The 27489-nt window shown below is 43.7% G+C and overlaps 1 protein-coding gene across 1 annotated transcript in view; it reads right to left on the reverse strand.

The window, feature by feature from the left end:
- The window catches only part of PIEZO2 (piezo type mechanosensitive ion channel component 2), a 474200-nt gene that overhangs the window by 360990 nt on the left and 85721 nt on the right, over window positions 1–27489 (reverse strand). Inside the window, 1 exon segment of the mRNA XM_078785142.1 lies at window positions 9214–9339. Within this exon segment, the coding sequence (XP_078641268.1) occupies window positions 9214–9339 (126 nt within the window).

Below are 27489 nucleotides of genomic sequence, written 5' to 3' on the forward strand. Positions count from 1 at the left end.
TAGTTATGGAAACATTGTGCTGTAGATGAAAGAGTGTCCTCTAGCTATGGAAACATTGTGCTGTAGATGAAAGAGTGTCCTCTAGTTATGGAAACATTGTGCTGTAGATGAAAGAGTGTCCTCTAGTTATGGAAACATTGTGCTGTAGATGAAAGAGTGTCCTCTAGCTATGGAAACATTGTGCTGTAGATGAAAGAGTGTCCGCTAGTTATGGAAACATTGTGCTGTAGATGAAAGAGTGTCCTCTAGCTATGGAAACATTGTGCTGTAGATGAAAGAGTGTCCTCTCGCTATGGAAACATTGTGCTGTAGATGAAAGAGTGTCCTCTAGCTATGGAAACATTGTGCTGTAGATGAAAGAGTGTCCTCTAGCTAGGGAAACATTGTGCTGTAGATGAAAGAGTGTCCTCTAGCTATGGAAACATTGTGCTGTAGATGAAAGAGTGTCCTCTAGTTCTGGAAACATTGTGCTGCAGATGAAAGAGTGTCCTCTAGTTATGGAAACATTGTGCTGTAGATGAAAGAGTGTCCTCTAGCTATGGAAACATTGTGCTGTAGATGAAAGAGTGTCCGCTAGTTATGGAAACATTGTGCTGTAGATGAAAGAGTGTCCTCTAGGTATGGAAACATTGTGCTGTAGATGAAAGAGTGTCCTCTAGCCATGGAAACATTGTGCTGTAGATGAAAGAGTGTCCTCTAGATATGGAGACATTGTGCTGTAGATGAAAGAGTGTCCTCTAGTTATGGAAACATTGTGCTGTAGATGAAAGAGTGTCCTCTAGCTATGGAAACATTGTGCTGTAGATGAAAGAGTGTCCTCTAGCTATGGAAACATTGTGCTGTAGATGAAAGAGTGTCCGCTAGTTATGGAAACATTGTGCTGTAGATGAAAGAGTGTCCTCTAGCTATGGAAACATTGTGCTGTAAATGAAAGAGTGTCCTCTAGATATGGAGACATTGTGCTGTCGATGAAAGAGTGTCCTCCAGATATTGAGACATTGTGCTGTAGATGAAAGAGTGTCCTCCAGATATGAAGACATTGTGCTGTAGATGAAAGAGTGTCCTCTAGTTATGGAAACATTGTGCTGTCGATGAAAGAGTGTCCTCCAGCTCTGGAAACATTGGGCTGTAGATGAAAGAGTGTCCTCTAGTTATGGAAACATTGTGTTGTAGATGAAAGAGTGTCCGCTAGTTATGGAAACATTGTGCTGTAGATGAAAGAGTGTCCTCTAGCTATGGAAACATTGTGCTGTAGATGAAAGAGTGTCCGCTAGTTATGGAAACATTGTGCTGTAGATGAAAGAGTGTCCTCTAGCTATGGAAACATTGTGCTGTAGATGAAAGAGTGTCCTCTAGCTATGGAAACATTGTGCTGTAGATGAAAGAGTGTCCTCTAGCTATGGAAACATTGTGCTGTAGATGAAAGAGTGTCCTCTAGCTATGGAAACATTGTGCTGTAGATGAAAGAGTGTCCTCTAGCTATGGAAACATTGTGCTGTAGATGAAAGAGTGTCCTCTAGCTATGGAAACATTGTGCTGTAGATGAAAGAGTGTCCGCTAGTTATGGAAACATTGTGCTGTAGATGAAAGAGTGTCCTCTAGCTATGGAAACATTGTGCTGTAGATGAAAGAGTGTCCTCTAGTTCTGGAAACATTGTGCTGCAGATGAAAGAGTGTCCTCTAGTTATGGAAACATTGTGCTGTAGATGAAAGAGTGTCCTCTAGCTATGGAAACATTGTGCTGTAGATGAAAGAGTGTCCTCTAGCTATGGAAACATTGTGCTGTAGATGAAAGAGTGTCCTCTAGCTATGGAAACATTGTGCTGTCGATGAAAGAGTGTCCGCTAGTTATGGAAACATTGTGCTGTAGATGAAAGAGTGTCCTCTAGCTATGGAAACATTGTGCTGTAGATGAAAGAGTGTCCTCTAGTTCTGGAAACATTGTGCTGCAGATGAAAGAGTGTCCTCTAGTTATGGAAACATTGTGCTGTAGATGAAAGAGTGTCCTCTAGCTATGGAAACATTGTGCTGTAGATGAAAGAGTGTCCGCTAGTTATGGAAACATTGTGCTGTAGATGAAAGAGTGTCCTCTAGCTATGGAAACATTGTGCTGTAGATGAAAGAGTGTCCTCTAGCTATGGAAACATTGTGCTGCAGATGAAAGAGTGTCCTCTAGTTATGGAAACATTGTGCTGTAGATGAAAGAGTGTCCTCTAGCTATGGAAACATTGTGCTGTAGATGAAAGAGTGTCCTCTAGCTATGGAAACATTGTGCTGTAGATGAAAGAGTGTCCTCTAGCTATGGAAACATTGTGCTGTAGATGAAAGAGTGTCCTCTAGATATGGAGACATTGTGCTGTAGATGAAAGAGTGTCCTCTAGGTCTGGAAACATTGTGCTGTAGATGAAAGAGTGTCCTCTAGATATGGAGACATTGTGCTGTAGATGAAAGAGTGTCCTCTAGTTATGGAAACATTGTGCTGTAGATGAAAGAGTGTCCTCTAGCTATGGAAACATTGTGCTGTAGATGAAAGAGTGTCCTCTAGCTATGGAAACATTGTGCTGTAGATGAAAGAGTGTCCTCTAGCTATGGAAACATTGTGCTGTAGATGAAAGAGTGTCCTCTAGATATGGAGACATTGTGCTGTAGATGAAAGAGTGTCCTCTAGTTCTGGAAACATTGTGCTGTAGATGAAAGAGTGTCCTCTAGATATGGAGACATTGTGCTGTCGATAAAAGAGTGTCCTCTAGCTGTGGAAACATTGTGATGTAGATGAAAGAGTGTCCTCTAGCTATGGAAACATTGTGCTGTAGATAAAAGAGTGTCCTCTAATTATGGAAACATTGTGCTGTCGATGAGGTGTACATTTATTGTCATATTCAATGCACCTGTCTCTGTGCGAGCCAGCATAGACAGCACAAGATGATGTGCACTCCTCATAACTCCATCATGAGTCTGATTAACCTGTTCCGCCTCCACATGCACATGCATGAACTAGAGTCGAAAGATTCTGTTTATTTAAGGCTCTCCTTATAAGTGAGGCCTTTCAAGGATGGGACCAGTCTTGTCGCTCTCCTTTGTATATTTTCCAAGGCAGCAATATATTTTTACCTTGCATGAATTCCTCACAGGGTGAGCATATTCCAAACTAGGCCGTACAAAGGCTTTGTAGAGTCCTTCAACCATATCCTCATCGAGGTAAATAAAGGTCTTTCCGACTAGGCCTGCCATTTTGTTTTCCTTCGATATTTTGTCCTGGTTATGTGTTCAAATGACACTAAAATGTCGATGGTAACCCCAAGATCCTTCATTGACATAACATCCTCTGATGTGTGAAAAGTGTCCACTTTTCTGAATTAGTAAGACAGGTCAACTTTGGCTTTATTCCTAAGACTTTGAACTTTACATTTTTCTGGATGGACTTTTAGCAGCCACTGACTGGACCATATTTGGAAGAATTTGGAAGTTTTGGAAGTGCTTTTGGAAGAATTTGAACCAAACGGCCCCAAAATATCCCGAAGGGCCCTGACTATTTTTAAGTGTAAGGGTTACAATCAAATAGGATACTCAATTAAGATAAATTAGAGATTGAATTGGATAAAGTCACATCAGTTCAATCATCCAACTCATCTCATTGAGGGTATAAAGTGAATGGTTCTTGTTTGGACACTTGAGATGAACTCAACCCAGACATTCTCTCAAGGTCCTGTGTGTTGGGCCCAGGACTTCAACTAGAATGGCACTCGGTAGCCCACATACCTCTCTCTGCTGGGCTGAACAGTTTACATTTTGTATCCCACCGATAGGTCAGATATGCAACCGCACCTTAATCAAAATTCAATAGGCTTGGTCTGGTCACCTACCCAACTCATCCACCAAGTTTAGTCCAAACCCATCCATAACTTTTTGAAAGATTGTGCGATATATCGCTTTGGAACCATCTTTTAATGGTAAAGAATCACTTTAAAATTCTAGAATCTGGAACCAGATCCGAATCTAAACAAAAATCTAATCATTTCGTCCTTGTCCCACACACAAAATGTCCACCAAATTTTGACTGAATCCATCCATAACCTTTTTTGCTGTGAAAACATAACCTCCATCCACCTACGATGATGGAGGAAACAAAAGTTCTTCCTCACATGCATGCTGGGTAAAATGGTTTGGAAATTAGTTAATTGTCGAAAGGGGAAAATTAATCTGAAAACGTTCTTGAATTTGAAACAGACATAAACCAACAAAACCTTGAACAGGAATTTGAAATCAGACATAAACCAACAAAACCTTGAACATGAATTTGAAACAGACATAAACCAACAAAACATTGAACATGAATTTGAAAATAGACATAAACCAACAAAACCTTGAACATGAATTTGAAAATAGACATAAACCAACAAAACCTTGAACATGAATTTGAAACAGACATAAACCAACAAAACCCTGAACATGAATTTGAAACAGACATAAACCAACAAAACCTTGAACATGATTTTGAAATCAGACATAAACCAACAAAACCCTGAACATGAATTTGAAACAGACATAAACCAACAAAACCTTGGACATGAATTTGAAACAGACATAAACCAACAAAACCTTGAACATGATTTTGAAATCAGACATAAACCAACAAAACCTTGGACATGAATTTGAAACAGACATAAACTAACAAAACCCTGAACATGAATTTGAAACAGACATAAACCAACAAAACCTTGGACATGAATTTGAAACAGACATAAACTAACAAAACCCTGAACATGAATTTGAAACAGCCATAAACCAACAAAACCCTGAACATGAATTTGAAACAGACATAAACCAACAAACCTTGGACATGAATTTGAAACACATAAACCAACAAAACCCTGAACATGAATTTGAAACAGACATAAACCAACAAAACCTTGAACAAGAAGTTCTGTCGCTCAAGCTTTTGGGTCTCACTATCTGCCATGATCTTTCTTGGGAAAACCACATTTCCAAGCTGGCCTGCAAAGCCAGTCGCCGACTGGGCATCCTCCGTCGTGCGAAGTCCTTCCTCGGCACACCTGAGCTCCTCACCACATACAAGGCTTTCATCCGCAGCTAAATGGAATACTGTTCTCCCCTATGGGCTGGTGCTCCTGCCTCACACCTAGCTCGGCTTCACGCTGTTGAAACCAAAGCTTTCAGAATCATTGGAATCTCACGCGATGAAGCTATCTCTGAGGGCCTTTCACTCACTCACCGCAGGCAGGTAGGTGGTCTTTCTGTCTTCTACCGACTCCTCTCCGGCCTTGCTCCCCCAGCTCTCTCTGTGCTCTGTCCCGCAAATATTCCTACAGGTCGCACAAGATCTGCCTGCAAGCCTCTGATGGTTAAACTGCCGAAATCTCGGCTCTCTGCTCACCTTCACTCCTTCATTCCTCTTTTCTCCCACCTCTGGAACAAACTCCCACACTCCCTTCAATCCCACTCCTCCCTCCAGGTCTTTAAAACAGCTGTTCACCACCATCTCTTATCTTCCCCCATCCAAAACCTTGATCTTTTCTACCCCCACTAATTCACCCCAGATCCACCTTGTTTGTAATTCCAACTTCTTTCCTGGTAGTCCTGGCAGTGTCCATATGTTTTATGCCTCTCCCACCCCCTTTCCCATGCCTCCCCCGCAAAGCCCTCTCCCTCCCACAGATCTCTCGATGTCTCCATGTCTCTCGGTTCCTGCTCTCAAATGTTGTGTTTGTGTCCTTCCCCCTCTCTCCCCATCTTGTCTACCGCTCCCGATGTTATTTGTTTTATGTGTCGGTTTGTCGGTTATGTGTCGGTTTGTCGGTTTGTCTTTCTGTGTGATAAATGTTCGCTCTTTCACGAGCCTCGATCTTGTATACAAAAAAAAAAAAAAAAAAAAAAAAAAACATGATTTTGAAACAGACATAAACCAACAAAACCTTGAACATGATTTTGAAACAGACAAAAACCAACAAAGCCTTGAACATGAATTTGAAACAGACATAAACTAACAAAACCCTGAACATGAATTTGAAACAGCCATAAACCAACAAAACCCTGAACATGAATTTGAAACAGACATAAACCAACAAACCTTGGACATGAATTTGAAACACATAAACCAACAAAACCCTGAACATGAATTTGAAACAGACATAAACCAACAAAACCTTGAACAAGAAGTTCTGTCGCTCAAGCTTTTGGGTCTCACTATCTGCCATGATCTTTCTTGGGAAAACCACATTTCCAAGCTGGCCTGCAAAGCCAGTCGCCGACTGGGCATCCTCCGTCGTGCGAAGTCCTTCCTCGGCACACCTGAGCTCCTCACCACATACAAGGCTTTCATCCGCAGCTAAATGGAATACTGTTCTCCCCTATGGGCTGGTGCTCCTGCCTCACACCTAGCTCGGCTTCACGCTGTTGAAACCAAAGCTTTCAGAATCATTGGAATCTCACGCGATGAAGCTATCTCTGAGGGCCTTTCACTCACTCACCGCAGGCAGGTAGGTGGTCTTTCTGTCTTCTACCGACTCCTCTCCGGCCTTGCTCCCCCAGCTCTCTCTGTGCTCTGTCCCGCAAATATTCCTACAGGTCGCACAAGATCTGCCTGCAAGCCTCTGATGGTTAAACTGCCGAAATCTCGGCTCTCTGCTCACCTTCACTCCTTCATTCCTCTTTTCTCCCACCTCTGGAACAAACTCCCACACTCCCTTCAATCCCACTCCTCCCTCCAGGTCTTTAAAACAGCTGTTCACCACCATCTCTTATCTTCCCCCATCCAAAACCTTGATCTTTTCTATCCCCACTAATTCACCCCAGATCCACCTTGTTTGTAATTCCAACTTCTTTCCTGGTAGTCCTGGCAGTGTCCATATGTTTTATGCCTCTCCCACCCCCTTTCCCATGCCTCCCCCGCAAAGCCCTCTCCCTCCCACAGATCTCTCGATGTCTCCATGTCTCTCGGTTCCTGCTCTCAAATGTTGTGTTTGTGTCCTTCCCCCTCTCTCCCCATCTTGTCTACCGCTCCCGATGTTATTTGTTTTATGTGTCGGTTTGTCGGTTATGTGTCGGTTTGTCGGTTTGTCTTTCTGTGTGATAAATGTTCGCTCTTTCACGAGCCTCGATCTTGTATACAAAAAAAAAAAAAAAAAAAAAAAAAAACATGATTTTGAAACAGACATAAACCAACAAAACCTTGAACATGATTTTGAAACAGACAAAAACCAACAAAGCCTTGAACATGAATTTGAAACAGACATAAACTAACAAAACCCTGAACATGAATTTGAAATCAGACATAAACCAATAAAACCTTGGCCATGAATTTGAAACAGACATAAACTAACAAAACCCTGAACATGAATTTGAAACAGACATAAACCAACAAAACCTTGAACATGAATTTGAAACAGACATAAACCAACAAAACCTTGAACATGAATTTGAAATCAGACATAAACCAACAAAACGTTGGACATGAATTTGAAATCAGACATAAACCAACAAAACCCTGAACAGGAATTTGAAACAGACATAAACTAACAAAACCCTGAACATGAATTTGAAACAGACATAAACCAATAAAACCCTGAACATGAATTTGAAATCAGACATAAACCAATAAAACCTTGGCCATGAATTTGAAACAGACATAAACTAACAAAACCTTGAACATGAATTTGAAACAGACATAAACCAACAAAACCTTGAACATGAATTTGAAATCAGACATAAACCAACAAAACGTTGGACATGAATTTGAAATCAGACATAAACCAACAAAACCCTGAACAGGAATTTGAAACAGACATAAACTAACAAAACCCTGAACATGAATTTGAAACAGACATAAACCAATAAAACCCTGAACATGAATTTGAAATCAGACATAAACCAACAAAACCCTGAACAGGAATTTGAAACAGACATAAACTAACAAAACCTTGGACATGAATTTGAAACAGACATAAACCAATAAAACCCTGAACATGAATTTGAAATCAGACATAAACCAATAAAACCTTGGCCATGAATTTGAAACAGACATAAACTAACAAAACCCTGAACATGAATTTGAAACAGACATAAACCAACAAAACCTTGAACATGAATTTGAAACAGACATAAACCAACAAAACCCTGAACAGGAATTTGAAACAGACATAAACTAACAAAACCCTGAACATGAATTTGAAACAGACATAAACCAACAAAACCTTGAACATGATTTTGAAACAGACAAAAACCAACAAAACCTTGAACATGAATTTGAAACAGACATAAACTAACAAAACCTTGAACATGAATTTGAAATCAGACATAAACCAATAAAACCTTGAACATGAATTTGAAACAGACATAAACTAACAAAACCTTGAACATGAATTTGAAACAGACATAAACCAACAAAACGTTGGACATGAATTTGAAATCAGACATAAACCAATAAAACCTTGAACATGAATTTGAAACAGACATAAACTAACAAAACCTTGAACATGAATTTGAAACAGACATAAACTAACAAAACCCTGAACATGAATTTGAAACAGACATAAACCAACAAAACCTTGAACATGAATTTGAAACAGACATAAACTAACAAAACCTTGAACATGAATTTGAAACAGACATAAACTAACAAAACCTTGAACATGAATTTGAAATCACACATAAACTAACAAAACCTTGAACATGAATTTGAAACAGACATAAACCAACAAAACCTTGAACATGAATTTGAAATCACACATAAACCAACAAAACCCTGAACATGAATTTGAAACAGACATAAACCAACAAAACCTTGAACATGAATTTGAAACAGACATAAACTAACAAAACCTTGAACATTTGCTTTCTGTATTATCAAAGACTCGTCCACATATTACAGGTAGGACAACGACAAATAGACACCAGTATCCTCTTTAATGAATTACAAGAATATTGGTATGTGGAATTTGAACCTGGGATGTCAACATCATGAAGGGATCAGATGGGAACACCAAATCGAACATTAACCTTTGGAGTTTTTTTTATTGTTTAGGTGTTGTATGTTTACATTAGTGAGGCGAGGGAAATGATTTTGATGTGAGGTTTAACTTATCGTGCATGACACATGGCGGGTGTGACATACATGACAGCTGTGAATGTAAGGAATGGCAATGTGAACGGAGATAACGTGATGACATAGTGTTGTGCGTGGTGGTGGATCCTTACAGTTGTAGGGTAATTGGAGTTGGCCATAAGCATACTTCACGGTGACCGTGATCTGGAAGCAAAGGTGAGCGACCAGGAACATGAAGCTTGAGCAGCACAGAGCTCTGATAAAAGTTCCGGTCCATCCTGTAAGGGACGAAGGAAGAATAACTTTCATGAAATTGTTAACACCCTCTGGTATTCTGCTCACCAGGACACAAATCCTTAAAGAAAGTCCAAATTAGCATAGAAACATAAAAAGAACGAGAACTGCCACTTTATAAATGCTGGCAGTGATGACCAGTTTCCTCCGCCTTCCTGCTTTCATTTTTTTTTCTCCATAAATTTATCCCTTGATGATGCTCAAGAAATTTCATCCTGATGAAACCAATGCCGACAGATGGGACGGCGAGCTTAACATCCATCAACCAATGCTGACAGATGGGATGGCCAGCTTAACGTCCACCAACTAATGCCGACAGATGGGACGGCCAGCTTAACGTGCATCAACTAATGCCGACAGATGGGATGGCCAGCTTAACGTCCATCAACTAATGCCGAAGGATGGGATGGCCAGCTTAATGTCCACCAACTAATGCCGACAAATGGGATGGCCAGCTTAACATCCATCAACTAATGCCGACAAACGGGACGCCAAAGCGCTCCTTTGGTGAAAATTTCCTGTCCATTGGTCAAACCATTGCAGAGAATTATTTTTAAAGAGAAAATAAATACGAAAAATGGCAATTGCGTAATCTGTTACACAGCATGAGAAGAAAAAGTGTTGTGGTTCTTCTTCTTTCAAAAATAATGACTTCGAGCTTCCAGACCGTACAACCAATCATATTGAAGTTTTAAACACATATTCCCCTTGATGAGTGCTACATTACATTAAAATTTCAAGTCGATCAATGTAGCGGTTCAAGAGATAAAAGGTTTTTTCAGATTTTTGTTCAATTATTTATTGCGGCCAAACCATGTGACTTATGGAAGCTTCCCAAGTAACCTTTTAAGCTCCCCACATGTGGAACATTTGTGTAAAGTTTCTACTCGATATCTTCAAAAATTAGGGAGGAGATAGGATTTAAGGCTTTTGCTTAAAAACATCATAACTCCTAAACTATGCGACATACGATAGATATATTATCATGATTGACGTTAATCTAAGTTTTTAGTCTTAGTTTTTCGTTTTAAGTCTAAAACACATGTAATCTAAGTTTGCAGAAAACAAACTTTTTGTTCGTCATGGGTATGCGATTCTGCATGCAAAGTTTGGGCTCGATCTGTTCAGCCGTTGAGGAGGAAAAGGGGTCTTAGTGTTTTTCACAAAAAACAATATGGCGGCCAAACCATGTGACGTATGACATCGAAATGTTTTGCATTCTGAATTTGCTCTTTCACGAAGGTCATGTGAGAAAAATATCATATTTGTGGCATCAAGGGGTCTATTTGTCTAATTCTAACTTCATAACGTTAGCACTTTATTATCCTAAATAAACACATTTTTGGTCCCATTGCAGAGTTCTTTAGAATGAGCCATTACTCCATTTCTTGCATTGAGCCATTTCGGAGATATAGAGGTGCAAATTTTTTGGTTTTTCCAAGATGGCGCCCATAACACATGACCTGTGACGTCATAATTAAGATTAAAATATTCTACAGGCCGAGTCGCTCCTATGGTGAAAATTTCCTGTCAATCGGTCCAATTATTGCAGAGAAAATGATTTTTTAAGGAAATAAATCGGAAAAATAGCAATGGCGCAATCCATTACATGGCCTGAGAAGAAAAAGTGTTGCGTTTCTTCTTCTTTCAAAAATAACGACTTCGAGGTTCCAGACCGTACAACCAATCATGTTGAATTTTTAAACACTTATTCCCTGTGATGAGAGCTACATTACATTAAAATTTCAAGTCTATAAATGTAGCGGTTCAAGAGACAGAAGCTTTTTAAGATTTTCGTTCATTTATTTATTGCGGCCAAACCATGTGACTTATGGAAGCTTCCCAAGTAACGTTTTAACCTTCCCACATGTGGACCATTTGTGTAAAGTTTCCACTCGATATCTTTAAAAATTAGGGAGGAGATAGGATTTAAGGTTTTTGCTTGAAAACGTCATAACTCCTAAACTATGCGACGCACGAGATATCATCATGATTGACGTTAATCTAAGTTTTTAGTCTTCGTTTTTAGTTTTAAGTCTAAAACACATATAATCTAAGTTTCCAGAAAACGAACTTTTTGTTCGTCATGGGTATGCGATTCTGCATGCAAAGTTTGGGCTCGATCTGTTCAGACGTTGCGGAGGAAAAGGGGTTTTAGTGTTTTTCACAAAAAACAATATGGCGGCCGAACCATGTGACGTATGACATCGAAATGTTTTGCGTTCTGAATTTGCTCTTTCACGAAGGTCATGTGAGACAAATATATTCGTGGCATCAAGGGGTCTAATTGTCAAATTCTAACTTCGTAGCGTTAGCACTTTATTCTCCTAAATAAACACATTTTTTTGGTCCCATTGCAGAGTTCTTTAGAATGAGCCATTACTCAATTTCTTCTATTGAGCCGTTTCGGAGAAATATACGGGCAAAGTTGTAGGTATTTTCCAAGATGGAGACCACACCACGTGACCTATGACATCATAATTATCGGTAAAAATTCTACATGTCTAGCCAATCAGTGGTGAAAAATTCGTGTCAATCGGACCAACGGTTGCTGAGAACATGGATTTTAAAGTTTTCGGAGATGAAAAATCAGGCGGGAGATTAATAATAAACTCGAGGAAAAACAATAGGTATTCTGCATTTAAATGCAGGGTAAACCTAATAACATTTTCCAGAACTGTGATCTTCAGCTTCATCATTTTTCCTTTAAAACAGCAGCTTGTAAAATCTGATTTCATTGTGCATTTCATGATTCACGAGCAACCTGCAAGTAAAACATGGTTCACTTGAATCAAAAAACCACCAACGCAAATGCACAGGATAACCAGATATTAGGGCAATGTTACGTGCTCCTCCCCGACCCCCTGGTCACGGTATACGTCCGAGCCCTGAGAGGAGTCACGGCAGAAAAATGCATTATTCTGTATGTCAAAGATCAATGGAGAAGCCACCCCAATTGTTACTCACAAACAAATATTGTATTAAGATCACACAAGAATAACAGTACAACAATAATAGTAATCAAGAGTACAATCAATATGTCCTATGATGGTACCATCAGTTTCGTAATATATAAATCACGGTGCTCCAAGTGAGTGAACCAAGAACATTCCCAATGTCTCTCTCTCGGCCTCAAACCCAAGTTGATTCCGGTTTCAAGCCGAAGTCGATTCGCTCCAGCGATCGCCAGAATGATGTCCAATCGAGATCAGAATCCCATGCGGATGGCAAGTACAGTCACACAGCCCAAAGCTGCACAAAGGCGCCCTCAAGGCGACTGGGAAATCAGACCCTCGGGTATGGACTTTCACGGCTCACAGTCGGCGAACCGCATAATCATCCTCAAAAGCCACGGTCTACACACACACACACCAGATACGTCTGAAAGCGGTGAAAACGGCTGACGAAGCAAAGAAACCTTGCTCGACACACGAAGCGCGCGAGTCAAAATGGCCGACGACCCGTTCTTGAGACGTAATGGCCCAACGATAATTCTCTTCGGAATCCACCGCCAAAAACCTGACACGCAGGTTGATCGGTCACAGCGATGACAACTCTGTCGCAGGAATCCCTTCCCTGGGAATCCCGAAAGTTCGCTAGTGACTCCCGTTCGACAACGTTCACTTCAGAACTTGGAGCGGCTCGGCTTTCTTGTCCGACTCCCTCGCTCCGCCTTCTTTTTCCCTCTTCTTCCTCTTCGTCATCCGGTTCCCGATCAGGTTTCCTGTTTCTTTCAACATTAACTTTTTTACCTTTTGAAAACAGTTCATGGACAATAAACCTTTTGAAAACAATAACAGTACATGGAATCAGAAATATTTACAGTGGATGAAAACCACCACAACGGAAGTGACGAATCCGTAACACTTCCCCCCCTCAAGAAAGAAAGTTTGAACACAGTGAAAACTTTCTTTGTAGGCAAAACTCTCCCAACAAACAAAAGTAAACTCACACCCCAAATCATCAATTCCCGTGAGCAACGATATTCAATATTTCCCCAAAATAAAGCAACAAAACTTCAAACAACCTACAGAGATTTCCAAAGTTAGTTCACTCTGGACAAAGCATCAGCAACGACATTATCCCTGCCTTTTACATGCTCAATTTCCAAGCCGAACTCATGCAAAGCCAAACTCCATCTCTTCAACCTCTGGTTTTTATTTTTCATTTTTTGAATGAAGGTTATTAAGGGGTTGTGATCAAAAATCCAAAGTCAAGCAAATCTATAGCACTTTTTTAGGGAGGCCGAGCTGAGAGACAGGTTTCATGGTGGTTTTATGGTGAGGCCTGGAAGTATTCACTACATGGACGCCTTTAGGAACGTGGAGTTCACGGTTAAGCCGTGTAGGAATCTTGGCTCGGCTGCTCCGCAGCATTCAGTGCTTCAAACTCTTCCAAACTTCCATAATAATCACGGTTGGAGCGCTTGTCGCTGTAGTCACGTGAATAGAGGTCTCCTTCTTGGCCACTACCCTGATAAACATCCCTTCGGGAGCTGCCGTGACTCTGGGAGCCTCCATAGTAATCTCGACTGCGGCCACCACCAAAACTACTACTCCCACCCTGGGAGCCATAGCCACCCCTGAAACTACCTCCACGTTTTCCTCCTCTGTAGCCCCCTCGACGCCCATGGCCTGCCTTCTCTACTGTTATGGTCCGACCATCCAAATCCTTGCCATTCAAATCCTTTTCTGCATCTTTGGTGTCCTTTGTGTTTTCAAACGTGACAAAGCCAAACCCTCTTGACTTTTGCATCTCCCTGTCTTTTATCAGCAGCACTTCCAAGAGCGGTCCATATTTGCCGAAGACAGAGTCCAGAACATCTTCCCTTGTGTTGAAGTTCAGTCCACCTACAAAGAGCTTGCCAATATTGCCTCCATCGCTGACTTGTGTGTGCTGACACTTAGTTTCAGGGTACTTGACAAGAAGTGTCTGTGCAAAGCGTGACGTCAGTACCTTCCTCTTCTCTTCAGAGCGCTTCCTACCCATAGCACGAGCCGCAGTGCAGGATGGAAAGATACCCGGAATCTCCTGCTCTACCTGTGTTGTGTTATTTTTCATACTAGGCTTTTCAACAAACATCGGGTAACCAGAAACTTGACCACCGGCCAAATCAATCCCGATAACAAAAGATATTCCCTCGACAGGTAGAGTGGCTTATAACCCTACGGTGACTGGTCCTGACACCAAATCAGACTTCAAATGGATGACATGAAGTGGGGCTTTAACACAGCCACCAACCCCCTTTAAAAGAACACTAACACCAGTTGCCGTCTTCTCTGACAATGGCAAAATGCCCTCAAGCATCAAAGATTGATGTGCTCCTGTGTCCCTCAATACCCCAATCGGTCTCTGGTTAGTCAAGTCTCCATCCAGTGACACAAACCCCTCTGAAATAAAAGGTTTGTAACCCTCTTGAACAAGGTCGTTCTGTGATTCCGTAACTTTGGCATGGGAACCTTCACAAGGCACTTTCCTCCAAGGACGATTTCTCGCATTTGCCAATGCATTCGGAGTTGTACTAGTCTGACTCCGCTCCTGTTTTTTCCTTTCCAGGGCATAACATTGGGACATCAAATTTCCAGGTTTCTTGCAAAAAGCGCAAGTAAGCCCGGAGGAAAAACTCGTGGTCTGCCTCGCGCCCCCCGGAAGATAAGTCTGTCTTGGAACTGTAGTCTTCTGATCCCTAAAAGTCATGGTATCACTTTTGTCCTAATCGTCATCTCTAGGCCGCCCCCATGAATATTCGTTCTCTGCACCGGATGTACCATAACTCCCCTGGCGAAATCTCGGCAGGAAGTTAGGTGTGTGGAACCCCATCCTGTGTGTCAAGGCATCGTCATCTGCCACGGTTGCTGCCTCATACAACTCTGGTACCTTCTTTTCCTCCAGATGTACTTTAATGTCCTCGTGGACACACTGTTTGAATTCCTCCACCAAGATCAATTGTCGCAACAGTTCGAAGTCTTTCCCAATCCCCTTCGAATCACACCACCGATCAAACATGGTTTCCTTCATTCTGGCAAACTCCACATGGGTCTCACTCTCCCTCTTCCTGGCATTCCGGAATTTTTGCCGGTAAGCTTCAGGGACCAATTCATAGGCTTTGAGAATGGCTTTCTTCACTTCCTCATAATCTGTACATTTGTCAATCGGTAAAGCCGAAAATATATCTTGAGCTTTACCCACCAGAACACTTTGCACTAACATAGTCCAGGACCCCACAGGCCATTTTAGCATTTGAACCACTTTCTCAAAGTGTAAAAAAAACTTGGCTACCTCCTTTTCATTGAAGGGTGGAACCAGCCTCACATGCTTACCATCATCCCAGGTGTTCTGACTAGTTGTCGAACCATCCGGCATGGATACGACTTCTCCCCGTTCTCCAATTAATTCCAACTCCTTGAGTTTAAGTTCCTTCTGATACTCCATGTCACGTTCCCTTAACTCCCTTTCGGCTCTTCTCTCCTCTGCCATTTCCTTTTCTCTTTTTTCTTTGAGTTCCCTTTCAGTTCTCCTTTCCTCTGCTCTTTCCTTTTCTCTTTTTTCTTCGAGTTCCCTTTCAGTTCTCCTTTCCTCTGCTCGTCTCTCCTCGAGTTCTCTTGCAGCTCTCCTTTCCTCTGCTTTTAACCTTTCCTGGCTCTGCAGTTGCATCTCCATTTTCCGGAGCTCCACATTTTCTTTTTCCTCGGGTAACCAATCCAAGGCTACCTCTGTCCATGTTCCTTGTCCCACCAGAGATTCTACCACCAATGTCTGCATCTCTGCTTTCTTCATATTAACTCGGACGTCCAAGTTAAAATGTCTGGCCAATATCAAGAGTTCCGATTTTTTTAACGCTTGGAACTGTGCCTCATTAGGGGACGCCGCAAACTGTTCTGTGCCAAACACCATGGTGACTATCAGTTAACATCTGTTAACCTTCACACAAAAAAAAATTACAATTTGTTTGAAAAATTTGGGAATGTTAGAAAAAAAAATTCAAAATTTGGGAATTTTGGGAATTCTATCCCAGACCAGTGGTGGGGAATTTAATCCCGAACGAGCCCCCAATTTCTGTTATGTGCTCCTCCCTGAACCCCTGGTCACAGTGTACCTCCGAGCCCCGAGAGGAGTCACGGCAGAAAAATGCATTATTCTGTATGTCAAAGATCAATGGAGAAGCCACCCCAATTGTTACTCACAAACAAATATTGTATTAAGATCACACAAGAATAACAGTACAACAATAATAGTAATCAAGAGTACAATCAATATGTCCTATGATGGTACCATCAGTTTCATCATATATAACTCACGGTGCTCCAAGTGAGTGAAGCAAGAACATTCCCAATGTCTCTTTCCCGGCCTCAAACCCAAGTTGATTCCGGTTTCAAGCGGAAGTCGATTCGCTCCAGCGATCGCCAGAACAATGTCCAATCGAGACCAGAATCCCGTGCGGATGGCAAGTACAGTCACACAGCCCAAAGCTGCACAAAGGCGCCCTCAAGGCGACTGGGAAATCACACCCTCGGGTATGGACTTTCACGGCTCACAGTCGGCGACCCGCAAATTAATCTTCAAAAGCCACGGTGCACACACATTCACCAGATACGTCTGAAAGCGGTGAAAACGGCTGACGGAGCAAAGAAACCTTGCTCGACACGCGAAGCGTGCGAGTCAAAATGGCCAACGACCCGTTCTTGAGACGTAACGGCCCGACGGTAATTCTCCTCGGAATCCACCGCCAAAAACCTGACACGCAGGTTGATCGGTCACAACGATGACAACTCTATCGCAGGAATCCCTTCCCCGGGAATACCGAAAGTTCGCTCGTGACTCCCGTTCGACAACGTTCGCTTCAGAACTCGGAGCGGCTCGGCTTTCTTGTACGACTCCCTCGCTCCGCCTTCTTTTTCCCTCTTCTTCCTCTTGGTCATCCGGTTCCCGATCCGGTTTCCTGTTTCTTTCAACATTAACTTTTTTACCTTTTGAAAACAGTTCATAGACAATAAACCTTTTGAAAACAATAATAGTACATGGAATCAGAAATATTTACAGTGGATGCAAACCACCACAACGGAAGTGACGAATCCATAACAGCAAATTCTAAACCAAATTCTAATATTGTGACATCACCACCACCACAAGGGTGTCAATCTCTATTGAAAAGAGTGGGGTCATGCAAGCGCATAACATGAAGGCAATTTGGTGTGGGGTCCACAGAAATTTAGGATCATAAGCACTTTATGGCCATTTGTGCTTTCTGAAAAATAATTTGTGGGGCTGGATCAACTTTATTTTGTGTGCAGTCCAAAAAAAGAAAGGAATAAGAACAAAAAAATGTGTCTAAATAGGCCAGAAACAACAGTCAAATATATAAAAACCATTTTTTGAATCAATTAACTAAAATCCAATGAAGTAAGCAAGTGGTGAGAACAGCAGGTGCACATCACAAATGATATTGCAAGCTGGAAAAAACAAATAAACATCGGAATTCCTCCAGATCTTTTGCTGTCGAGCCTTAAGAAACATAAAATACTGAAAGTATTCCCTGAAAATGAAAAATTAAGGCGGAAACTATCGAGATGGACGGACTGTCCGAATACGCTCTCCCACCATGAGCGGCGCTACATGGTCCACATTCACATGGAGAATTTGCACGGGAGGGTTGCGAGGAAACCAACCATTGTCTTATGATCGAGATATGACAGACTCCAAGTCCCCCAGGCAGGGCCAGCGCTACCATTAGGCCAACTAGGCAGCCGCCTAGGGCGCAGACATCAGAGGGGCGCATTACTGAACCTTAAAGGGTCACAGTTAAATACAAATTATTGTTTTAAGAAAAAACATAATAAAAGGAAAATATAATAGTTCATTGTTCATAATAGTGTAAGTGATTAATTTTGAGCATGTACGCTTCATGGCATACGTCACATCCTGTTTGAAACTGACGGAGCCTGCTCCCATGCGCCTTCTCCCATACGTCACATCTGGCATGTTCAAAACGCTGCCGCCATTTCGTCGTTGGGCACATGGATTGATCAACGTCAGGAAAACGGGAGATTTAATTGTTTGCTGATTAGAGATTCGAACGGATCAACTTGGCCGCTAGCACTAAAATGGCCACTGCCATATTAATGGATATTGCGCCTTTAATATTGGTGCTGTTGGCATCTTACAGGTACTTATTCTTGCAATTTAAAATAAATTCAGCAGTTTCAAGTTTTCTGCTTTTTATTTTTTCAACAAAACATCTGTTTTTAATAATCAAAGTTGGCAAAAAATAATAATTTTGGGGAGGGGAGGGGATGCAAGTAGCTGGCCTTGCCTAGGGTGCAAAATAGTCTGGCACCGGCCCTGCCCCCAGGCGAGTTCAGTTGACATTGGATAACTATAACAACCAGGTGCATCGACCAAAAAGAGACACCAAATTGGGTAATTTAGTCTGATGATTGTGAGGATTATGAAGTTGATGACAATGATGATGATGATAATGATGATGATGATGATGATGATGATTATGATGATGAAACAAAACAAGCTCACAAGTGTTGTCAACGACCTATGAAGTGCCGGTCCACCCGTGCTATGGAGCGCAGTGGACATATACAATTATTTATGTTCAGGCAATACAGCAATGCTCCTTAGTTTTTGCCCGAATCCACTAATTAGAAGGGGTGTCCACATACTTTTGGCCACGTAGTGTACCAGGAACTCAGAAATGAGGTCAAGAGATATTGGAAGCTGAAGAGCATCGAAATTGTACTCGTGGTAATTGGAGCAACTGGAATGATGAAGAAGAACCTCACTGAGATTTTTTTTTTTAAACCATCCCCGGGAATATTACCACAAATGAAATACACCTGGAGACAATCCGGGGTTCGGTGACAATTCCTGAAAAGATTCCTTGGGACAAAACTGAAAAAGTTGAACAGTTTGGTCCGTGAACCGTGATCCCTTAGAGAAGAAGAAGTGGATACTTTGGGTCCTGGGAGGACTCCGTTCCACCTCCTGAAACCCGCAAATGGACACAGACCACAGACCCCACAGACCCCCCCCCCCGCAGACCCCCCGCCACCCCCCCCCCCCCCCCCACATACACACACACACACACACACACACACACACACACACACGAGTGAAATTGATAACGTGCCATCGCAAACCCCCATGCTGCCCATCTAAAACAAACTTAGACTAGAGTGAAGTTGATGACGTGCCATCGCAAACCCGCATCCTGCCCATCTGAAGCAAACTTAGACTAGAGCGAAGTTGATGACGTGCCATCGCGAACCCCCATGTTGCCCATCTAAAACAAACTTAGACTAGAGTGAAGTTGATGACGTGCCATCGCAAACCCGCATCCTGCCCATCTGAAGCAAACTTAGACTAGAGCGAAGTTGATGACGTGCCATCGCGAACCCCCATGTTGCCCATCTAAAACAAACTTAGACTAGAGTGAAGTTGATGACGTGCCATCGCAAACCCGCATCCTGCCCATCTAAAACAAACTTAGACTAGAGTGAAGTTGATGGCGTGCCATCGCTAACCCCCATGCTGCCCATCTGAAGCAAACTTAGACTAGAGTGAAGTTGATGACGTGCCATCGCAAACCCGCATCCTGCCCATCTGAAGCAAACTTAGACTAGAGCGAAGTTGATGACGTGCCATCGCGAACCCGCATCCTGCCCATCTAAAACAAACTTAGACTAGAGTGAAGTTGATGGCGTGCCATCGCAAACACCCATCCACCCCATCTAAAGCAAACTTAGACTAGAGTGAAGTTCACATGCCATCACAAACCCCCATGCTGCCCATCTAAAACAAACTTAGACTAGAGTGAAGTTGATGACGTGCCATCGCAAACCCCCATCCTGCCCATCTGAAGCAAACTTAGACTAGAGTGAAGTTGATGACGTGCCATCGCAAACCCGCATCCTGCCCATCTGAAGCAAACTTAGACTAGAGCGAAGTTGATGACGTGCCATCGCGAACCCCCATGTTGCCCATCTAAAACAAACTTAGACTAGAGTGAAGTTGATGACGTGCCATCGCAAACCCGCATCCTGCCCATCTAAAACAAACTTAGACTAGAGTGAAGTTGATGGCGTGCCATCGCTAACCCCCATGCTGCCCATCTGAAGCAAACTTAGACTAGAGTGAAGTTGATGACGTGCCATCGCAAACCCGCATCCTGCCCATCTGAAGCAAACTTAGACTAGAGCGAAGTTGATGACGTGCCATCGCGAACCCCCATGTTGCCCATCTAAAACAAACTTAGACTAGAGTGAAGTTGATGGCGTGCCATCGCAAACCCCCATGCTGCCCACCTAAAGCAAACAGCCAAGAGTGAAGTTGATGACGTGCCATCGCAAACACCCATCCACCCCATCTAAAGCAAACTTAGACTAGAGTGAAGTTCACATGCCATCACAAACCCCCATGCTGCCCATCTAAAGCAAACTTAGACTAGAGTGAAGTTGATGGCGTGACCATCGCAAACCCCCATGCTGCCCATCTAAAGCAAACTTAGACTAGAGTGAAGTTGACGTGCCATCGCAAACCCCCATGTTGCCCATCCAAAGCAAACTTAGACTAGAGTGAAGTTGATGGCATGCCATCGCAAACCCCCATGTTGCCCATCCAAAGCAAACTCAGACGAGAGTGAAGTTGATGACATGCCATCAAAAACCCCCGTCCTTCCCATCTAAAGCAAACTTAGACGAGAGTGAAGTTGACATGCCATCGCGAACCCCCATGTTGCCCATCTAAAGCAAACTTAGACGAGAGTAAAGTTGATAACATGCCATCACAAACCCCCATGATGCCCATCTAAAGTAAACTTAGACTAGAGTGAAGTTGATGACGTGCCATCGCGAACCCCCATTCTGCCCATCTAAAGCAAACGTAGACTAGAGGGAAGTTGATGGCGTGACCATCGCAAACCCCCATGCTGCCCATCTAAAGCAAACTTAGACTAGAGTAAAGTTGATGATGTGCCATCGCAACCCCCCATGCTGCCCATCTAAAGCAAACTTAGACTAGAGTGAAGTTGACATGCCATCGCAAACCCCCATGTTGCCCATCGAAAGCAAACTTAGACTAGAGTGAAGTTGATGACGTGCCATCGCAAACCCTAAAGGCTGCCCATCTAAAGCAAACTTCGACTCGAGTGAAGTTGATGGTGTGCCATCGCGAACCCCCATCCTGCCCATCTAAAGCAAACTTAGACGAGAGTGAAGGCGACGTGCCATCGCGAACCCCCATGCTGCCCATCTAAAGCAAACTTAGACTGGAGTGAAGTTGATGACATGCCATCACAAACCCCCATCCTGCCCATCTAAAGCAAACTTAGACTAGAGTGAAGTTGACGTGCCATCGTGAACCCCCATGTTGCCCATCTAAAGCAAACTTAGACGAGAGTGAAGTTGATGGCGTGCCACCGCGAACCCCCATGCTACCCATCTAAAGCAAACTTAGACTAGAATGAAGTTGATGACATGCCATCACAAACCCCCATGATGCCCATCTAAAGTAAACTTAGACTAGAGTGAAGTTGATGACGTGCCATTGCGAACCCCCATTCTGCCCATCTAAAGCAAACTTAGACTAGAGTGAAGTTGATGGCGTGCCATCGCAAACCCCCATGCTGCCCGTCTAAAGCAAACAGACTAGAGTGAAGTTGATGACGTGCCATCGCAAACACCCATCCACCCCATCTAAAGCAAACTTAGACTAGAGTGAAGTTCACATGCCATCACAAACCCCCATGCTGCCCATCTAAAGCAAACTTAGACTAGAGTGAAGTTGATAACGTGCCATCGCAAACCCTAAAGGCTGCACATCTAAAGCAAACTTAGACTCGAGTGAAGTTGATGGTGTGTCATCGCGAACCCCCATCCTGCCCATCTAAAGCAAACTTAGACTAGAATGAAGTTGACGTGCCATCGCAAACCACCATGTTGCCCATCCAAAGCAAACTTAGACTAGAGTGAAGTTGATGGCATGCCATCGCGAACCCCCATGCTGCCCATCTAAAGCAAACTCAGACGAGAGTGAAGTTGATGACATGCCATCACAAACCCCCATCCTGCCCATCTAAAGCAAACTTAGACGAGAGTGAAGTTGACATGCCATCGCGAACCCCCATGTTGCCCATCTAAAGCAAACTTAGACGAGAGTGAAGTTGATAACATGCCATCACAAACCCCCATGATGCCCATCTAAAGTAAACTTAGACGAGAGTGAAGTTGATGACGTGCCATCGCGAACCCCCATTCTGCCCATCTAAAGCAAACGTAGACTAGAGTGAAGTTGATGGCGTGACCATCGCAAACCCCCATGCTGCCCATCTAAAGCAAACTTAGACTAGAGTGAAGTTGACGTGCCATCGCAAACCCCCATGTTGCCCATCCAAAGCAAACTTAGACTAGAGTGAAGTTGATGGCATGCCATCGCAAACCCCCATGTTGCCCATCCAAAGCAAACTCAGACGAGAGTGAAGTTGATGACATGCCATCAAAAACCCCCGTCCTACCCATCTAAAGCAAACTTAGATGAGAGTGAAGTTGACATGCCATCGCGAACCCCCATGTTGCCCATCTAAAGCAAACTTAGACGAGAGTAAAGTTGATAACATGCCATCACAAACCCCCATGATGCCCATCTGAAGTAAACTTAGACTAGAGTGAAGTTGATGACGTGCCATCGCGAACCCCCATTCTGCCCATCTAAAGCAAACGTAGACTAGAGGGAAGTTGATGGCGTGACCATCGCAAACCCCCATGCTGCCCATCTAAAGCAAACTTAGACTAGAGTAAGGTTGATGATGTGCCATCGCAACCCCCCATGCTGCCCATCTAAAGCAAACTTAGACTAGAGTGAAGTTGACATGCCATCGCAAACCCCCATGTTGCCCATCGAAAGCAAACTTAGACTAGAGTGAAGTTGATGACGTGCCATCGCAAACCCTAAAGGCTGCCCATCTAAAGCAAACTTCGACTCGAGTGAAGTTGATGGTGTGCCATCGCGAACCCCCATCCTGCCCATCTAAAGCAAACTTATACGAGAGTGAAGGCGACGTGCCATCGCGAACCCCCATGCTGCCCATCTAAAGCAAACTTAGACTGGAGTGAAGTTGATGACATGCCATCACAAACCCCCATCCTGCCCATCTAAAGCAAACTTAGACTAGAGTGAAGTTGACGTGCCATCGCGAACCCCCATGTTGCCCATCTAAAGCAAACTTAGACGAGAGTGAAGTTGATGGCGTGCCACCGCGAACCCCCATGCTACCCATCTAAAGCAAACTTAGACTAGAATGAAGTTGATGACATGCCATCACAAACCCCCATGATGCCCATCTAAAGTAAACTTAGACTAGAGTGAAGTTGATGACGTGCCATTGCGAACCCCCATTCTGCCCATCTAAAGCAAACTTAGACTAGAGTGAAGTTGATGGCGTGCCATCGCAAACCCCCATGCTGCCCGTCTAAAGCAAACAGACAAGAGTGAAGTTGATGACGTGCCATCGCGAACCCCCATGTTGCCCATCTAAAACAAACTTAGACTAGAGTGAAGTTGATGGCGTGCCATCGCGAACCCCCATGCTGCCCATCTAACGCAAACTTAGACTAGAGTGAAGTTGATGACGTGCCATCGCAAACCCTAAAGGTTGCACATCTAAAGCAAACTTAGACTAGAGTGAAGTTGATGGCGTGCCATCGCTAACCCCCATGCTGCCCATCTAAAGCAAACTTAGACTAGAGTGAAGTTGATGGCATGCCATCGCAAACCCCCATGTTGCCCATCCAAAGCAAACTCAGACGAGAGTGAAGTTGATGACATGCCATCAAAAACCCCCGTCCTACCCATCTAAAGCAAACTTAGACGAGAGTGAAGTTGACATGCCATCGCGAACCCCCATGTTGCCCATCTAAAGCAAACTTAGACGAGAGTAAAGTTGATAACATGCCATCACAAACCCCCATGATGCCCATCTAAAGTAAACTTAGACTAGAGTGAAGTTGATGATGTGCCATCGCGAACCCCCATTCTGCCCATCTAAAGCAAACGTAGACTAGAGGGAAGTTGATGGCGTGACCATCGCAAACCCCCATGCTGCCCATCTAAAGCAAACTTAGACTGGAGTAAAGTTGATGATGTGCCATCGCAACCCCCCATGCTGCCCATCTAAAGCAAACTTAGACTAGAGTGAAGTTGACATGCCATCGCAAACCCCCATGTTGCCCATCGAAAGCAAACTTAGACTAGAGTGAAGTTGATGACGTGCCATCGCAAACCCTAAAGGCTGCCCATCTAAAGCAAACTTCGACTCGAGTGAAGTTGATGGTGTGCCATCGCGAACCCCCATCCTGCCCATCTAAAGCAAACTTAGACGAGAGTGAAGGCGACGTGCCATCGCGAACCCCCATGCTGCCCATCTAAAGCAAACTTAGACTGGAGTGAAGTTGATGACATGCCATCACAAACCCCCATCCTGCCCATCTAAAGCAAACTTAGACTAGAGTGAAGTTGACGTGCCATCGTGAACCCCCATGTTGCCCATCTAAAGCAAACTTAGACGAGAGTGAAGTTGATGGCGTGCCACCGCGAACCCCCATGCTACCCATCTAAAGCAAACTTAGACTAGAGTGAAGTTGACATGCCATCGCAAACCCCCATGTTGCCCATCGAAAGCAAACTTAGACTAGAGTGAAGTTGATGACGTGCCATCGCAAACCCTAAAGGCTGCCCATCTAAAGCAAACTTCGACTCGAGTGAAGTTGATGGTGTGCCATCGCGAACCCCCATCCTGCCCATCTAAAGCAAACTTAGACGAGAGTGAAGGCGACGTGCCATCGCGAACCCCCATGCTGCCCATCTAAAGCAAACTTAGACTGGAGTGAAGTTGATGACATGCCATCACAAACCCCCATCCTGCCCATCTAAAGCAAACTTAGACTAGAGTGAAGTTGACGTGCCATCGTGAACCCCCATGTTGCCCATCTAAAGCAAACTTAGACGAGAGTGAAGTTGATGGCGTGCCACCGTGAACCCCCATGCTACCCATCTAAAGCAAACTTAGACTAGAATGAAGTTGATGACATGCCATCACAAACCCCCATGATGCCCATCTAAAGTAAACTTAGACTAGAGTGAAGTTGATGACGTGCCATTGCGAACCCCCATTCTGCCCATCTAAAGCAAACTTAGACTAGAGTGAAGTTGATGGCGTGCCATCGCAAACCCCCATGCTGCCCGTCTGAAGCAAACAGACTAGAGTGAAGTTGATGACGTGCCATCGCGAACCCCCATGTTGCCCATCTAAAACAAACTTAGACTAGAGTGAAGTTGATGGCGTGCCATCACAAACCCCCATGATGCCCATCTAAAGTAAACTTAGACTAGAGTGAAGTTGATGACGTGCCATTGCGAACCCCCATTCTGCCCATCTAAAGCAAACTTAGACTAGAGTGAAGTTGATGGCGTGCCATCGCAAACCCCCATGCTGCCCATCTAAAGCAAACAGACTAGAGTGAAGTTGATGACGTGCCATCGCAAACACCCATCCACCCCATCTAAAGCAAACTTAGACTAGAGTGAAGTTCACATGCCATCACAAACCCCCATGCTGCCCATCTAAAGCAAACTTAGACTAGAGTGAAGTTGATAACGTGCCATCGCAAACCCTAAAGGCTGCACATCTAAAGCAAACTTAGACTCGAGTGAAGTTGATGGTGTGTCATCGCGAACCCCCATCCTGCCCATCTAAAGCAAACTTAGACTAGAATGAAGTTGACGTGCCATCGCAAACCCCCATGTTGCCCATCCAAAGCAAACTTAGACTAGAGTGAAGTTGATGGCATGCCATCGCGAACCCCCATGCTGCCCATCTAAAGCAAACTCAGACGAGAGTGAAGTTGATGACATGCCATCACAAACCCCCATCATGCCCATCTAAAGCAAACTTAGACGAGAGTGAAGTTGACATGCCATCGCGAACCCCCATGTTGCCCATCTAAAGCAAACTTAGACGAGAGTGAAGTTGATAACATGCCATCACAAACCCCCATGATGCCCATCTAAAGTAAACTTAGACGAGAGTGAAGTTGATGACGTGCCATCGCGAACCCCCATTCTGCCCATCTAAAGCAAACGTAGACTAGAGTGAAGTTGATGGCGTGACCATCGCAAACCCCCATGCTGCCCATCTAAAGCAAACTTAGACTAGAGTGAAGTTGACGTGCCATCGCAAACCCCCATGTTGCCCATCCAAAGCAAACTTAGACTAGAGTGAAGTTGATGGCATGCCATCGCAAACCCCCATGTTGCCCATCCAAAGCAAACTCAGACGAGAGTGAAGTTGATGACATGCCATCAAAAACCCCCGTCCTACCCATCTAAAGCAAACTTAGACGAGAGTGAAGTTGACATGCCATCGCGAACCCCCATGTTGCCCATCTAAAGCAAACTTAGACGAGAGTAAAGTTGATAACATGCCATCACAAACCCCCATGATGCCCATCTAAAGTAAACTTAGACTAGAGTGAAGTTGATGATGTGCCATCGCGAACCCCCATTCTGCCCATCTAAAGCAAACGTAGACTAGAGGGAAGTTGATGGCGTGACCATCGCAAACCCCCATGCTGCCCATCTAAAGCAAACTTAGACTAGAGTAAAGTTGATGATGTGCCATCGCAACCCCCCATGCTGCCCATCTAAAGCAAACTTAGACTAGAGTGAAGTTGACATGCCATCGCAAACCCCCATGTTGCCCATCGAAAGCAAACTTAGACTAGAGTGAAGTTGATGACGTGCCATCGCAAACCCTAAAGGCTGCCCATCTAAAGCAAACTTCGACTCGAGTGAAGTTGATGGTGTGCCATCGCGAACCCCCATCCTGCCCATCTAAAGCAAACTTAGACGAGAGTGAAGGCGACGTGCCATCGCGAACCCCCATGCTGCCCATCTAAAGCAAACTTAGACTGGAGTGAAGTTGATGACATGCCATCACAAACCCCCATCCTGCCCATCTAAAGCAAACTTAGACTAGAGTGAAGTTGACGTGCCATCGTGAACCCCCATGTTGCCCATCTAAAGCAAACTTAGACGAGAGTGAAGTTGATGGCGTGCCACCGTGAACCCCCATG

This window comes from Myxine glutinosa, chromosome 9, assembly GCF_964187855.1.
Source record: "Myxine glutinosa chromosome 9, kmMyxGlut1.1, whole genome shotgun sequence".
In the NCBI taxonomy this organism is placed as follows: Eukaryota; Metazoa; Chordata; class Myxini; order Myxiniformes; family Myxinidae; genus Myxine; species Myxine glutinosa.